The 15,800-nt window shown below is 41.0% G+C and overlaps 1 protein-coding gene across 1 annotated transcript; it reads left to right on the forward strand.

Moving 5' to 3' along the window:
- The first annotated feature begins 2,662 nt into the window (after window positions 1-2,662).
- On the forward strand, window positions 2,663-15,171 carry LOC311321749 (uncharacterized protein). Its single transcript, XM_084453756.1, has 2 exons — window positions 2,663-2,717; window positions 12,337-15,171. The coding sequence occupies exons 1-2, from the start codon at window positions 2,702-2,704 to the stop codon at window positions 13,956-13,958; spliced, it is 1,638 nt and encodes a 545-aa protein (XP_084309882.1). The 5' UTR covers window positions 2,663-2,701; the 3' UTR covers window positions 13,959-15,171.
- Window positions 15,172-15,800: the final 629 nt, after the last annotated feature.

The following is a 15,800-nucleotide window of genomic DNA, read 5'->3' on the forward strand; positions in this document are numbered from 1 at the left end:
CGCCATTACATGGATATACTGGCTCGCGCTGGATTTTAAATTTCTTCTACAGGCCTCCGAACAACACAAAAGTGATCTTGGTGAGTCAAACTTCTTATAATATGTCGTAAATAAGGTCCAGGTTGTCAAAAACGAGCATTTTCCTTTAAGAGCCTGTGGGAACCCTGAGTAAAACAAGACCACATATTTAATGAAAACAAGGGCCCTTCCATTTACTCCATGCCTACCCTATAACATCCATACATGTGCTACTTTTTCATTTACAAATGACACCATGAATATATGTTATTATTTATTTTATCAATAATAAACATTATATTCTGCAATAAATTAAAATGCGACCACATAGCTCTAATATTCAGAATCAGTAGTAGAATAAGCAATCCACATATGATATGAATGATGACATTTAAGATTGCCCTTAGAACGGAACTGATATTTGAGCTTGACAAAGATGCACCTCTATTAAGATCTGAACAAATCTAATCAAAACCTCTCTTGAATTTGCGCAATGTGTGTGTATTGGGGGGCGGCTGTAGCTTATGGTAGAGCAGGTCTTTCAATGATCGAAGGGTCTGGTTCGAATCCCATCTCCGACTGTCCACATGTCGAAGTGTCCTTGAGCAAGACACCTAACCCCAAATTGCTCCCAATGAGCAGATTAGCACCTTGCATGGCAGCTACTGCCATTGGTGTGTGAGTGTGTGTGAATGGGTGAATAAGAGGCCATTGTAAATCGCTTTGAGTGCCGCTATAAGGTGGAAAAGAGCTATATAAGCGCAGTCCATTTACCATTTTACCATATGTGGGTGTGTATGTGTAGTGAACACATCATGCCTCTGTTGAGGGATGGGCCAGGGGTATGGCAGCTGTAGATGATCCTTCTGACCATAAAAGAGAGTGAGAAAAGGGCAGGGCGGGGCAGATAAAGATACATGGTTACTTACACAGACAGATACATAAATGTAGATAAGAGAAAGAGATAGAAAGATAAACAGTAGAGATAGATAGATAGATAGATAGATAGATAGATAGATAGATAGATAGATAGATAGATAGATAGATAGATAGATAGATAGAGATGGATAGATAGCCACCATAAATGTCTCTATATCCCCATCAGATGCACTCCCAGTGCTTCCATTTCGACACACAGATTCTAGAAAAAAGAGAATGGATCAGGGAGATTTAAAACTAGCCTCGTGAGACCATCCTGATCTCACGAGCTCTGGATAGAGATCCGTTTGTGCCCGATCAGAAAACGATCTGCCAGTCATCGTTCTTTGAGGAATCTATGGCCACAGACACATTGAGAAAGAGCCTGACCCAAAACGTCTGTGCTATGTGGCTTGCATAAGATCAATAAAGATTAAAAGTCGATTATTCCAGTTAGGAGTGCTGGCCTGGCTTGTCCACTTTTGCTGATTACACATTCAGAGGCTACAGCACCCCACACAGAGGTTGGAGCGCGCTTTTCCACACTTTTTCATTAGTTAGAATTAGAACCTTTTAAAATGTTAAGTCACCATTTATTTATTTTTTAAAGCTGAAAATGAGTTCTACTGCAGCCATAAGGTTGTTTTAAGCCGCAGTATTTTATTTTATTAAAATGTGCCTTTACAGATTTTATTGTATTAAAATGTGCCTTTCCATGTGCCTTTCTATGTAAAATAAATAAATAAATAATAATAAAAAATAAAGAACAAAAGGGAAAGGGGGCTCTTTGTTCACATTGTAGGCCTACTGATTGTTCCGAGCCAGCTACAATAAGTTTGTAGTGATATGTCGTCTCAGATCTACCCCAACAAAGGACAGTCTGATATATTTTTGCCCAGCTTCATGTGCTGTTTCCTGTCGGACAGGAAGTCGGAGATCCACCTGCAGGTAGTTGGGCACGTGCAGCAGGGAGAGCTCATACTCCAGTATGGGCGGGAGGATAGTTTTGAAGGCAGAGCTGAAATCCACAAACAAGATCCTGACATATGTGCCTGTGTGTTCCAGATGCCGTATAATGTAGTGAAGGGCCATGTTAACTGCATCGTCTACAGACCTGGGCTGAGTTTCCCAGAGGGTTAGCGCACCGTAGCGCTACGTTCATCGTAAGCTATGGCGTTCATCATAGCGCTACGATGAACGTAGCGCTACGATGCCTCTGGGAAACTCAGCCCTGTTCTGCAGAGAGTCCAGGAGTGGGTCTGTGATGGATTTGAGGTGCAGCAGGAGGCGCTCAAAGACCTTCATTACTACAGAGGTCAGGGCAATGGGCCTGTAGTCGTTTAGGCCAATGATCTGTTTTCTTGAGGACAGGAATGATGGTGGAGGTCTTGAAGCAGTACATGGCATGTATCTAGTGGGGTGTTGAAGGTGTCAGTGAACACCAGGGACAGCTGATCAGTGCATAACTTCAGCATGGAGGGGAAGACAGAGTCTGGACTGGCTGCTTTCTGGGGGTTCTGTCTCTTGAACAGGCGGTCTTCTCATCCTTTTCTAGGATTGTGAGGGGCTGTGCTGCAGTGTGTGTGTGTGGGGGGGGGGGGGGGGGGGGGCAGTTGTGGGGAGGTCTGGGCCCTTGCTGGCATGGGGCTTGGTTGTTGACACGTTCCCACAGTGGCTGACGAATGACGTCACATTATCTGTGTACTCAACAGTGTTACAGGAAGTGCGCAAGTGCGCATGTACTTACAACAGAGAGACGAGCAACATGGAGTCGAATACATGTAAGTAAAGCCATAAAACTAATTCTCAGTAATTAATGGAACCTTCTGAATTTCAAAAGTAATGGTATTGAGTAGGGATGATCCGAATACGTTATTCGGGGAAGCACTAAGAGCTAGAAGCTAACAGGCCAGGGTCCAGGGGCTATAGCTACCCCCGTGGCCCACAGAGGGAGCGCCTTTTCTGGCGCCGAGTGTTACACTCTGGCCTGGGGATGAGGGCCTAGGCGATAAGACAGCAATGTTAGAGCAGACAACTAGCAACCAACTGGCTCGACAATCTCTAGTACCATTGCTAACGTATCTATCTCGTTAACTAGCTAGATAGCCGTTTGAGTTTTGTAGGTAATACGTCAGATAGCTGAGATAGCATGCACGGACATTGTTCTTGCTGGCCGGCTAGATAGCGTTTTCCATTGTTCAGCAAGATAGCTAATATTATATCGGAGCTCCGGATTTGGCGCCCGGGACGACGTCGTATCCCAGTTAAATGCGTTCGAGAAACAAAACGCGAAACTCCCACTTTCGCCCCATCTTTGTAGTTTTAGGCAAGTTAGCCATTTAGCAAAACCATTTGATAATAACTAACTATGCTTTTGCGCATAGGAACCTCGTAGCAACAGGGTTTCAAATTCTAAACACATTCCTGAATCAACCATTGGTGGTAATAATAACGATCAATTATTCGATTAATTAATTAAAAATTCCAAACAATACCAAATGCATTTTTTTTCTTAATGCTTCATTACATTTAATACTGGATTGTTTTTTCTGCCTGCTGCTCGTCAGCTCCCCGCAAACACTGAGCAGAAGGTTGGTTTGCTGCAGGTGAGAGGAGGAGGAGAGCCAACTTATCCGAGTGAACATTCTTCAAGTGATAGAGCATTGCTGTTGTCATCGTGTTGTACATCACAATATTTGCAAGTTCTTGCAGAGTTAAAAACTAACATACTCCACTGTTTGCACTGGTGCTACCAGCTTCTTTAGTTGGTGGCACCAAACATAATTTGGTCGTGTAACCAACTATCTGAAATAAATGAGTCAAACTGACTAGAATAAAGTTGTACTCTAAAAGGGATTTATTTTTCAGGGCTGGTAGTAGTATGCTACCTAAGTCCATAAACTCAAGTTGGACTGGAACATAACTTCCTTTTATGTCACACTCAAAATAAATACACATTCAAAAGTTACCTTCTCTTCAGGTTATAACTCAAACATATGAATCAATATGGTATCACAAAGTAATCAGCACTTTAATAAACCTCTAATGCTATGTGAGTGATCTTCTTTTGAACAACGAACAATCTGAATTCAGAAAGGAATTTGATATTCCATACTATTCAGTCCGTATTAACAGTCCCAATAGGCAGTTCAAGCAAAAAGATAAAATAGAAAAGACCCAGAAAATATTATAGAGATCTATAAAGAAAAAGAAAAGTCCTGTACTCAACAAGAGATCCGGTAGTAAAGGTGGATGATAGTTGCTGACTAATCTTCAGCTCTCAGAAGAATGACAGTCTCTGTTCAGCTCCAGTCTCATCCAGGGTGCTAGCAGGAGAATATTGCATGAGTTGGTCAGTGGTGCACTCGACGATCAGAATATCTAGCTAAGAGTCTGGAAGCACGAAGCTTTGACCTCTCTCTTCAGTAGCGTATGGTCAAGTGAGTGATGTATAACTTCATACAGTATAAGTTAACTAGAGTACATGCAGTATTCAAAATATAAAACACAAATAGCTCTACAACTAGTACGTTTTGGTTTAGCTAGTCCAAAGTAAGTAAACAGTGGTTAGCTAATTATTAGTAATAAGCTAGCGTTGGCTAGTAGTTGGCTAGTCTTCTGACTGCATAACGAACATCTAGTTAACACATGAAAATTAACACAAAAAGTACAGTTACATAACTACAATATATGTGCTCACCTAGCAGGAGAATATTGCATGAGTGGTGCACTCGACAATCAGAATATCTAGCTAAGAGTCTGGAAGCACAAAGCTTTGACCTCTCTTCAGTAGCGTATGGTCAAGTGAGCCCTCAATCCCCTGCCAATACATTTCTATGGATCTCTTACTCTAGTGCTGTAAAGCTGTGCTTGCGATCGTAAAATCTTAGAGACAGTGTACCTATTGACACTATTTCAAACAGCTTATCAATCTAAACCCAGGGTTACAGTCGCACCAATTGTTTTGACACCGAATGTCCCAAAAAACTGACCTGATTAATAGATGAATATATATATATATGTTCCAAAAATGCAGTTTATCCTAGCTCACTCCGTGTACTAGCCTAGTGTAGCCTAGTAGTGTTGCACGATATACCGGTACCAATGGTCTACCGTGGTGCCAAAATGTCACGGTGCCAACTATACTATAAGCTCTATACAACGGTACTATCGCGGAATACGGTACTGTTGAACATGGCAGGGGGACAATATACCTCCGTTCCCAAATTCACTGGTTTCTGCTAATGAGAAGACTGGCTCGCTACACCGTTGTGCAGCTCCCAATGTGTTGGCTCGCGCACACATGCAACTCCGCAGTCACAATACATAGGCTATTGACGTTATCTGTATGCCTGGGCGCGAGCCAGTCTTGTTCTCAGTAGGCTATGTCAGAAGCGTCAGAAGCGTTCTCTAACCAAACCTACTCCAAACCTTGCACTGGAATACAGACGAGCTAATGAGGTTAGTATGACTTTAGCAGTGTTCTTGCCATTAGCTAATATTAGAAAAATTAATGAATAAACCTCTTAGCTAAAGCGTGTGCTGCTGTTGCTAGCTAGCCAGCCAATGCTAGCCAGCTGGCTAGCTAATGAAGTAATGTTAGCCTACCTGCTGTCATGTCGTCATGCACAGCTGTTGAATGAAATTTGTCGTTCTCTCATTCCAACTCCAAACTCCTTAAAATAATGTGAGCTAGATTATGTAGGCTGAGACGAATCCAATGATAATCCAATGATATCCACCTCTTGACATTTGGTCGTTTGATCTGGTTTTGACGTAAACGAAAGTGAAAGCTAGATAAAGCATGTAGATGTCACTGCCATCGACCAAAACCCAGTGGCCCTCTGCTGACCTTTACTGGTGGTTGATGATTCTACACTTGTGTGTATACATGGCTGATTCTGTTGTTGTTGTTAGATATGCTTTTTAAATATTGAATATTAATAATTCATAATATCTTTTTACTTACCTGCAGAGTTACAATGTAATGCGTTAAATGCATGTTATTCATGCACCACTCATATAAAGTGATTACACTGTACTGTAATGTACTGTAAATACATTGCACGTTCATAAAAATAAAAGAAAAATGTAAATGCTGCGGTATCGTGATACTACTTGGTATCGTGATACTTTGGCTGGTATAGTATCGCAGATCAAATATTGGTATCGTGACAACACTATAGCCTAGTGTCTCACACTCCGACCTAAGTCCGACATTTCCTTTCCCTCATCACAAGAAAGTCTACAGCTATACAATTTGGGCGTGAGTAGCATACCCCTAGGATTTTTTCAGAGGTGGTAGGTCCCCCCAAAACTACAAGTGTTGTCGCTGGGCGGGCTCACGGATACATGGTGTCAACAATGTCGTAGGCATAAGGCATTTATCAGTGCATTTCTCTATACTGAGCTGAAATGAAATCAGTGCAAATAACTACAAAAAAATAAAAACATTACTAGAAAATATGACATTTCCTGGAAAATGTATGCAATGCAAAAGCATTGCTTAAAATGCATAGCCTTAATGGGGGAAAATGAGAACTAAGCCATTTAGTCCACAACACAGATGCAAGATGTTAGCCTACAATGTACAATGCATATGCCCTACGTAGTTACTAGCATCAGAAGACACGGACTAATGTGCTACATTACTTATGTAGCTAGCTAGAGCAACAGAAAATATTTCATCATCTCTCACTCCCAGTCAGAAAATGTCTGTTAGCCGTGTTGTGGAAATTTCTGTCACAGAGTAATGTTCAGGAGAGAGTGAATGCCAACATTCTAAGTTCAACAAAGTTTATTACATGCAAGCAGCACAGTAGCCACATATAATATACAAACAGCACAGTAACATACAAATACCCCAAATAACCTGTCTCGAGAAGGGGGCCGTCAAAACCCCAGTCGCTTCATGCACACAGCAGTCTGCGATATGAGATATGGCGGCCCAGATCTGCGGTTACGGTCAACATTTATACAGTCAAAACAACCTTGGTGTCTGAGTTACTTACCTGCCCTCGCTTCCCACCCCCAAGTCCAGCCGGATTCCTGTTTTGTCCACAGAGAGACCGGCAAGGCTGGGGTGCGAGCAGAGACAGTCACTTCTACAAAAACATAAGATTACAAAGTACACAGCATTCTTTCTCTAGCCAAGGTATGAGAGGCCAGTTCTGTGGCCTAAACAGCAGACAGTGTTCGAGAGATCTAACCAAGGTCTAGTATGTCAGATGAATTCAAATAATGTCTAATAACACAGAATTTTCCATTACAGCCGCAATGCTAATTTTCGCTATGTTAAACTTCATTGACTTATGCAAAAAATTTCAGCAATCTAGAATCTTTTTGCCTTAATTGGGTCTTTCAGGGGGGGACGGGCCGCCCCTCCAAGGCAGTGGTAGAGGAAACACTACTCTATGGTATTCAGGCATCACATTGCTTTTTCAACATAGTGAGGAATGAACTAGAGTCTAGACTAGAGTGAAGCAAACTAGGTTTATCACGGAGGGAGGCGTGGATGTTATTGCCGATGCACAGTTTAAACTAGTGTTGTCACGATACCAATATTTGACCTGTGATACTATACCAGCCAAAGTATCACGATACCAAGTAGTATCACGATACCGCAGCATTTAAATTTTTCTTTTATTTTTTGAACGTGCAATGTACATTACAGTACAGTGTAATCCCTTTATATGAGTGGTGCATGAATAACATGCATTTAACACATTACATTGTAACTCTACAGGTAAGTAAAAATATATTATGCATATTATTAATATTCAATATTTAAAATGCATATCTAACAACAACAGAATCAGCCATGTATACACACAAGTGTAGTATCACCAACCACAAGTAAAGGTCAGCGGAGAGCCACTGGGTTTTGGTTGATGGCAGTGACATCAACATGCTTTATCTAGCTTTCACTTTCGTTTAAGTCAAAACCAGATCAAATGACCACATGTCAAGAGGTGGATATCATTGGATTATCATTGGATTCGTCTCAGCCTACATAATGTAGCTCACATTATTTTAAGGAGTTTGGAGTTGGAATGAGAGGACGACAAATTTAATTTGGTAAATCTATTACCTTCTTCACCCCTCCAGTAGCTCTGTCTGTCTCTCTGCATCTCCTCTGCTCTCTCTCCTGTCCTGGTCATACCCCCCCCCCCCCCCCCCCATTTGTCAAAAAACGAATGAGCCAACAACTGTTCAGCGCTGTTAATGAACCTAAACTAAAATTATGTGAATACTGCGTTTTCAAGATATGCTATGGCTGTGCACCCTCAAAAACTCACTAGGAATGAGGGAAAATTCAGTGTTTCACGAGTATAAATAAAGGTTTGAAATTGAAATATGAAAAAATAAAATACACCAATCAACGCAGTCAAAATCAATGAATATATAGCTCTGTGCTCTTAAATTGTACCTGAAGGTCCCTGCTGAACTGTCCACCACCTGCAGTTCTGCAGGAGTACCTGGACCTGTAGCACTAGTACTGCTGCTTTCTTCTGTTCCTTTGCAAAGAAAAACCCAAGAAGAACATATTTCAGTTTAGCCTGCCCTACTGTTTACAAAAACATTGATATGGCAGCTTAGGCTACGCTATTACCTAACATACAGTACACTGTTTCCCAGGATTTTTTTTCAGGGGGGGTGTCAGGCCCCCCGAAACTACTAGTGTTGTCGCAGGGCGGGCATGTCACGGACACAGTGTTCGTTCTAGACGCAGTAAGGGGTTTGTTGGCATAGATATCTAGGCTATGTTTGTTAGTATTGGTGCATTTCTGTACACTGAGCTGAAATGAAACATAACATACATATTGTAATACTGTTGTAGGTCCGAGGTGTGGACTAGGGGACTATATAACGTAGTAGACCAGGGTGTAAGGGTGGGAGAAATTGCATATTTTCCTTTCCGGCATAACAGCCATATTTCTTCCGGTTAACCGGTTACCCATTGAGCAATTTGTGTTAATTAATTAGACTAAAATAGGCCTAACGTTACCTGGGTTTTGATACAGGCAACGTTGCAAAAAGCATGAGGTGAAATTCCTACTATCAATGATAATAACGTGACAAAAACACCACGATGAAGAGAGAAACATGCTTTAATAAACAAGCGCTGCTGTAGCACCAAAGCTGTAGGCTACAGATACAAAAACGGACACGGAGACATGGAGCCTTCTGTGCATTCAGAAAATTATAGCCCATATATCAGACGTTGTCGGCTCAAAAAACCAACAACTACTCTCGATATGACAAAACAATAAACATTTGTCAAGAATCAGGATCAGATGAATATATTTGGTTTAGTGTAAGATGAAGCTGTAGACTTCTTCACTCGTCCCTATTCCCTAGCGAGCATTCCTATGAAACAAAAGACAAGACGGAATAAAACAGCATTATTATAACGAACGAAGAAGAACGGCTGAACGCGATCACGTCGTCACTTGCATTATGTCCATAGAAAGGGACTCGACAGATTAATTTAATTTAATAATTATAGAGGCTGGTTAGCGTTTTTTTTATTTTTATTATACATGATTTAAATAGCAAAAAAGGAAAAAAACGAATACAGGTTAGTGATTTTTAGTAACCGGTAAGGCATTTGAAGGCTCTCCAATCCGGTTAACCCCTCCCACCACTAGTCTGCTCTAGGTATGTGCACAGATGGTCATTTATCCAACTATACGATGATGCTTCTGCTAGTTGTTTAGGAAATACTTGTCGGCTAAACTGAATATAATAAAAATAAAAATAAAAATATTTAGTTACCTCACTCACAGTAGCCTACACAGGCGTAGGGTAGGGTTATGATCACACTATTTACCTGGCTGGTGGGCAATAACCCAAAGCGAGCTCGCGCGTGAATTGGAGTTCATATGTATTTTCCCATTGTGACCCCTGACCCTAGTTACAATATGTTAATATGACTATTAGAGAGAGCGAGAGCTGTTTCAATCCTTACTACAGCTTTATAGTAGTATATAGTCTTGCAGCTTCACACTAAATCATCAGAGAATGTGATCAGAGTGGGTGGTTTTTGGAGCACAGAGTGTGTTCAAAAAGTCGGAGCGATCGTCATTCTCTCATGCTCCAATTCCCTCCAATCAGACAGATTTGTCAACTTGTGCACTCTGTCACTCTGCCGAGATCAAGAACCAGGCAACTTCTGTGGAGTGGGTGGATTCAGATGTATGGACCCAGTCTAGCTCAGCCCACAAGTTTTTAAGCATGCCCGATCATTTCTCTCAGTGAAACAAGCTCATTCATTTACAGCTGCATGAGCCTTAACGAGAAATAATGACAATCAGAATTGAGTATTCATCCAAGTCATTGTATAATGTTTTATACTGACTGACTTTGAGTCTGTGGATGTGACTGAATTCTGTTCGTAGAAAATATGTTTCAACGAATAACCTACTGTTTTTATTAGCCTACATAATTTTTTATATGTATTTTTTTTAAATACATAATTAGCCTAGGCCTACACGGAATCTTCCGGCCATCAAGCTCCATAGGGCTTTTATCACAGAAGCATACATTTAATTTCATTTTATTTTCATTTAGATTGAATTATAGGCCTAATGATAGAGCCAGATAATGATAGCCGATGAAGTGTTAAAGAGTCAAAATGCCTGTAGCCTACCCTCCAGAAATTGAAGAGAATGAGTACGATTTTTTCATCGCAGCTTTCTCTTTTTGGGGAGGGGGGAGCAGAACGATAGATTGAAATAAAAGACATTCACATGCTCTCATCATTCAAACTAAATATTGACCTGTCTATTATTTGTTTGCAAGTTTCCATATCCTTCTGATCCCTCTCACGTATGCCATGCACAAACTTTAGTTTCTCTCACTTGCTGGCCAACTCGCTACACTATTCAAGACAACAAGCAAACATGGGTTGGTTGCGGAGAAAAATGTGTTGTCTTTACAGTTGTGAGCCCACTTCGATCATCTTTGAAATCAGACAAGTACGTTTTCTTTGCGCACCTTAGCGTGTGGAATAGGCTATAAGAGAGCATGCAGCCTTGTATTATGGCTGTGTTCCGACTTGAAATAAATATGTTTAGAGACATGAATAGGCTATATAAACGTCCATATAAAGTAGGCTATTTAAGTTAATCACATTGTGTGTTTTTTGGGTTATTTATTTTTCATATGCCGTTCATGAGTCATTCCATTGTGCTCTGCTTAGCCTAATTAAAAAGGTTAGTTTAGATTAGATATTACATTTGATAGGATAATATCAATGTTCTAAGTTCAGCCTAATTTAATATTACAGACTATTAGGCTAGCCTACTCTTCGTTCAGTTGCAAAACCACTGTCTAGTTGTCAGTGTAAATAGTTGCTGCGCACATCCCTAGTCTGCTCTGTACTTTCCTGTAGAGGGTCTCAGTGTTGTCAGTCCAGTCCAGTTTGTTGTTCAGGTGTACTTTCAGGAACTTGTATGAGTCTATCATCTCAACTTCCTCCCCCTTGATGGTGGTGAGGGTTGGATGGCTTCTGTTCCTTCTGAGGTCCACCACCATTTCCTTGGTCTTGCTGATGTTGAGTTGGAGCTGGTTCTCAGACCATTCAACAAATCTCCTGACCACGTCCCTGTACTCCTCATCGACTGCTCTGATGCAGCCTACAATAGAGTCGTCGTCCGAGAACTTCTGGAGATGGCACGCCCCAGAGCTGTGGAAGTCAGGGGTGTAGAGAGTGAACAGGAAAGGAGACAGGACTGTTCCTTGGGGGTCGCCCGTTTTGCTAATCACCACGTCGGACAGGCAGCCCTGCAGACGGACATACTGTGGCCTGCCAGTGAGGTAGTCTGTAGGGTTGCAAATTTCAAGGAATTTCATTAATCGATAACTGTTAACCTTAACAAACAATAGTCATAGTTAATTGATAAGAACGCTAGACTGCGCTTTGCTCGCTTCATGTTTGTGTCTTCTTCCGTTGTCATTGAAATTTCCCGGCATCCCAATTAGCCTTCACTACAATGGCTTAGTGCCCTCATGTGCAGTCAGACCTTAAATCATGATTACATTTAACGCAACTCCCCTTGATAACATTTGTTCAAAAGAAAAGTTATGTTCCATTAACAAGCAATTAATCAAGTAAATAAACCTTACTCAAGTAAATTCTTATCGGCAATTAATCGAGTCGATTAGCATCCCTAGTAGTCTGTGATCCAGGCCACCGTGTTGTGGTCTGAATGCATAGCTGGGAGCTTCTCCACGAGCTGGAGATAAGAGGATAGTTTTGAAACCACTGGAAAAGTAATTGTAAACAACAAGAAAACAGTACCAGCTCTAAAATGAAGCTCATAATTTGACACACACTGTTAGGATAAAACCTACTTAATTTACCCTAATATTTATCTTTGCTCATTTTCCCCCCAGATGTCCAGCAATGCTCTCTTCCAGAGCCCCCACAGATTAAAGAGGAACAGGACCTGTGGACCAGTCAGGGGGGAGAACAGCTTCAAGGGCTGCAGCTTGATACTACAGACTCTATATTCACTTCTCCCACAGTGAAAACCCACTGTGATCTAGATTACTCGTCTCAACTCACACCTCTTGACCAAACTCCAACTGTTGAGAACAGAGAAAGAGACTCTTCATCCTCCAACACAACTGAAGAACTAATCAAAGCAGAGTCTGATGAAGAGGATGGAGCACCAGAACCAACCAGTGACTCTCCGTCCCCTTCTGTAACTCCAATCCAGACTCCGACATCTCGTTTTGAAGAGGAGGAAAGAGGACTACTGCTTGAACCAATGGCCTACTGCCTCAGGCCTAGGTCTACCAGAGTGCTGAAATCACCTTTCAAATCAAGGAGAACACAGGTTAAATGTTCTAGACCTATTCCCAGCCCTTGCTCCAGCTCTGACACCTGCCCCAGGACCAGGCCTGTTCCCAGCTCCCACTCTGGCACGGAGATAGATGTTTCTTCTGGGGAGGCTGAGAACAAGACAGTAGGGAAACCATATCAGTGTGAGGAATGTGACAAAGCCTATAGTCGCAAGTTTCGTTTAGTTGAACATATAAGAAGCCACACAGGAAATAAACCATATGAGTGTGAGGAATGTGGCGATGCTTTTAGTCTAATGAGGCATTTAGCTGATCATAGAGTAATACACGCAGGACAGAAGCCATTTCAGTGTGAGGAATGTGACAAAGCTTTTAAACGTAATACTCATTTAGTTAGGCATAGAAGAATACACACAGGAGAGAAACCATACCAGTGTGATCAATGTGACCAAGCTTTTCGTAACAAGTTTAGTTTAGTTGACCATGTAAGGAACCATGCAGATGAGAAACCATACCAGTGTGAGGAATGTGGCAAAGCTTTTAGTTCTATGGGTATTTTAGCCTCCCATAAAAAGATCCACACAGGAGAGAAACCATATCAGTGTGAGCAATGTGACAAACGCTTTAGCCGCTCAAGTCATTTAGTTATCCATAGAAGGATCCATACAGGAGAGAGACCATATCAGTGCCAGAAATGTGACAAGGCGTTTAGTGACAAGGGTACTTTAATTAAACATGTAAGAATCCACACAGGAGAGAAACTCCACCAATGTATAGTTTGTGACAAGGCATTCAGTCAAAAGAGTACGCTAGATAGCCATATAAAAATCCACACAGGAGAGAGAAAAATCCACACAGGAGAGAAACCATATGCGTGTGAGGCATGCGGCAAGGCTTTCCGTCGAAAGTGTAAATTAACTAGCCATAGAAAAATCCACACAGGAGAGAAACCATATCGCTGTGAGGAATGCGGCAAAGCTTTTACTGAGAAGGGTACTTTAGTTAAACATAGAAGAATCCACACAGGAGAGAAACCATATCAGTGTGATGAATGTGGCAAAGCTTTTAATTCTGTTAGTAACTTAGTTAGCCATAAAAGATTCCACACAGGAGAGAAACCATATCAGTGTCAGGAATGTGGCAAATGTTTTAGTGATAAGAGTAATTTCACGAGGCATAGAAGAATCCATACAGGAGAAAAAACATATTAGTGTCAGGAATGTGACAAAGGTTTTATCCAAATAAATGTTTTAGGTACCCATTAATCCATACGGAGAAAACTCATATCAATGTGAGGAACGTGGCAAAGCTTTTAATCAATGAGACTGACTGATTACCCATTTGAGGAGACTAAAACGAGCGAAACCAAAGCATACCCATTTGAGGAGACTAAAACGAGCGAAACCAAAGCATAGTATATCTTAGGTTTTAGTGATCAGAATTCTATAATTTATATTAAGGGCCTGGTTCATCCCATGAGGATTTATTGGCACTGATGTGGTATAGTCCCTGTACCATGGAAATAACCTGCTGTCCCATAGACCTCTGAGTGGACAGATGTCCAGAAACATATACTTCAAACTGTGGATGTAGTAATAGGGATCTGTCTTTGTGCTCCATGTTCATGTTAATAAAGATATAATTTTTTAAAGCTATGACATATATTTAAATGTTCTGTTTTCAAGAGGAACCTTGATCAGATAGTAGAAAGCAGTGAAACACAATACTCCATTTTTAGACTCTGCTTAGCACAATCTACTGAGGGCTAGGCACATAGTATAGTTTGGAGCTGAAAGCCTATTAATTAGGCTGCTCCTGTAGCCTTTTAACTATATCTTGTGTTTTACCTTTTTACTCACCCTTGTTAAAGGTATGTTTTGTAACAAATGCATTGATTGATTGTTTCATTTTAACTATTTTGCATTGCAGCCTGCTTTTAAATATCTGATTCTCCTATGCTATCCTACTCAGTTAATATATTGAGATATTGGTGCATTGTGTTGCCTCTGCATGAAATTTGCTATACAAGTTTGATTTGGTATAAGTTGACACATGCTTATTCTCTGTGGTCTGGTATAGACCCTGAGTCATCTTGTTTGGTCTACTAAGACAGGCAGCTTTCTAACACTTGCTGTACATATAGAGGATTAGGGATTTAAATGTTGCAGTCTGTGGCCAAGCATGTGGGTTTTTTTCAAAGTGAAGCGCATCTTTGAGCACAACTGCTGTGTGACATCCTATGTGGGTGAGCAAGAGAGACATGTAAGCAGCCTGAATTAACACTAACATGTAAATTAATTATTTTCCAAGCAGTTTATGATCATTGCTTTGTGTCTTTGCACATTAAATATTAAAGGTGCACGATGGAGTATCATTGTACAAAAAAAACTTCAGATTACATATATTATTTTGTTTCATACAGTATTCTCCCCCCAAAAATGTATGTTTCATTGTGGTCTAATAAACATGTTGAATGTACTTTGTACCTTATAATTCCTTTGAAAGTGAAAGTGCACTGAAATACTGTATCTGTGCTGAATACTACATTTCTATATGAGCTCATTACTGCACTCTTGTGGATGAAGACGACAATGCAACTTAAGTAACACACACACACTAAACTTCACATGGCACATGTTCTAACTACGTCTCATTACACTGACTCCAGTAACCGAAAGCAACACACTTGGGAAATCATAAGTGGCACAACTACACTGAAAACAAAAGGCACAAGAGGGCACTAACAGTAGCTACATGAACCAGCTCTGGCAGGAAACTAGGCTAATGCTAGCAAGCATAGGGCTACGACAAGATATTTCTTTAATTACACTCAAACCTAAAGATGCAGGCTAGGCCTATATAACTTGTCAACATATCAACCAGAACGGCATCGGGAACAAACTCAAGCATTGTAGTGGGTCTTTTTGCTCAACTGACACCCCATTTTCTACACTGCATCTTCAGACTGTCCTCCCGCAGGATTTCAGCCTACAGTATTTCATTTCAGTGACGTACAAACCACCAGGAGGTGTCTTTTAGCAGATTTAGCAAGC

The sequence above is a fragment of the Borostomias antarcticus genome (assembly GCF_949987555.1).
Source record: "Borostomias antarcticus genome assembly, chromosome: 19".
Taxonomy (NCBI): Eukaryota; Metazoa; Chordata; class Actinopteri; order Stomiiformes; family Stomiidae; genus Borostomias; species Borostomias antarcticus.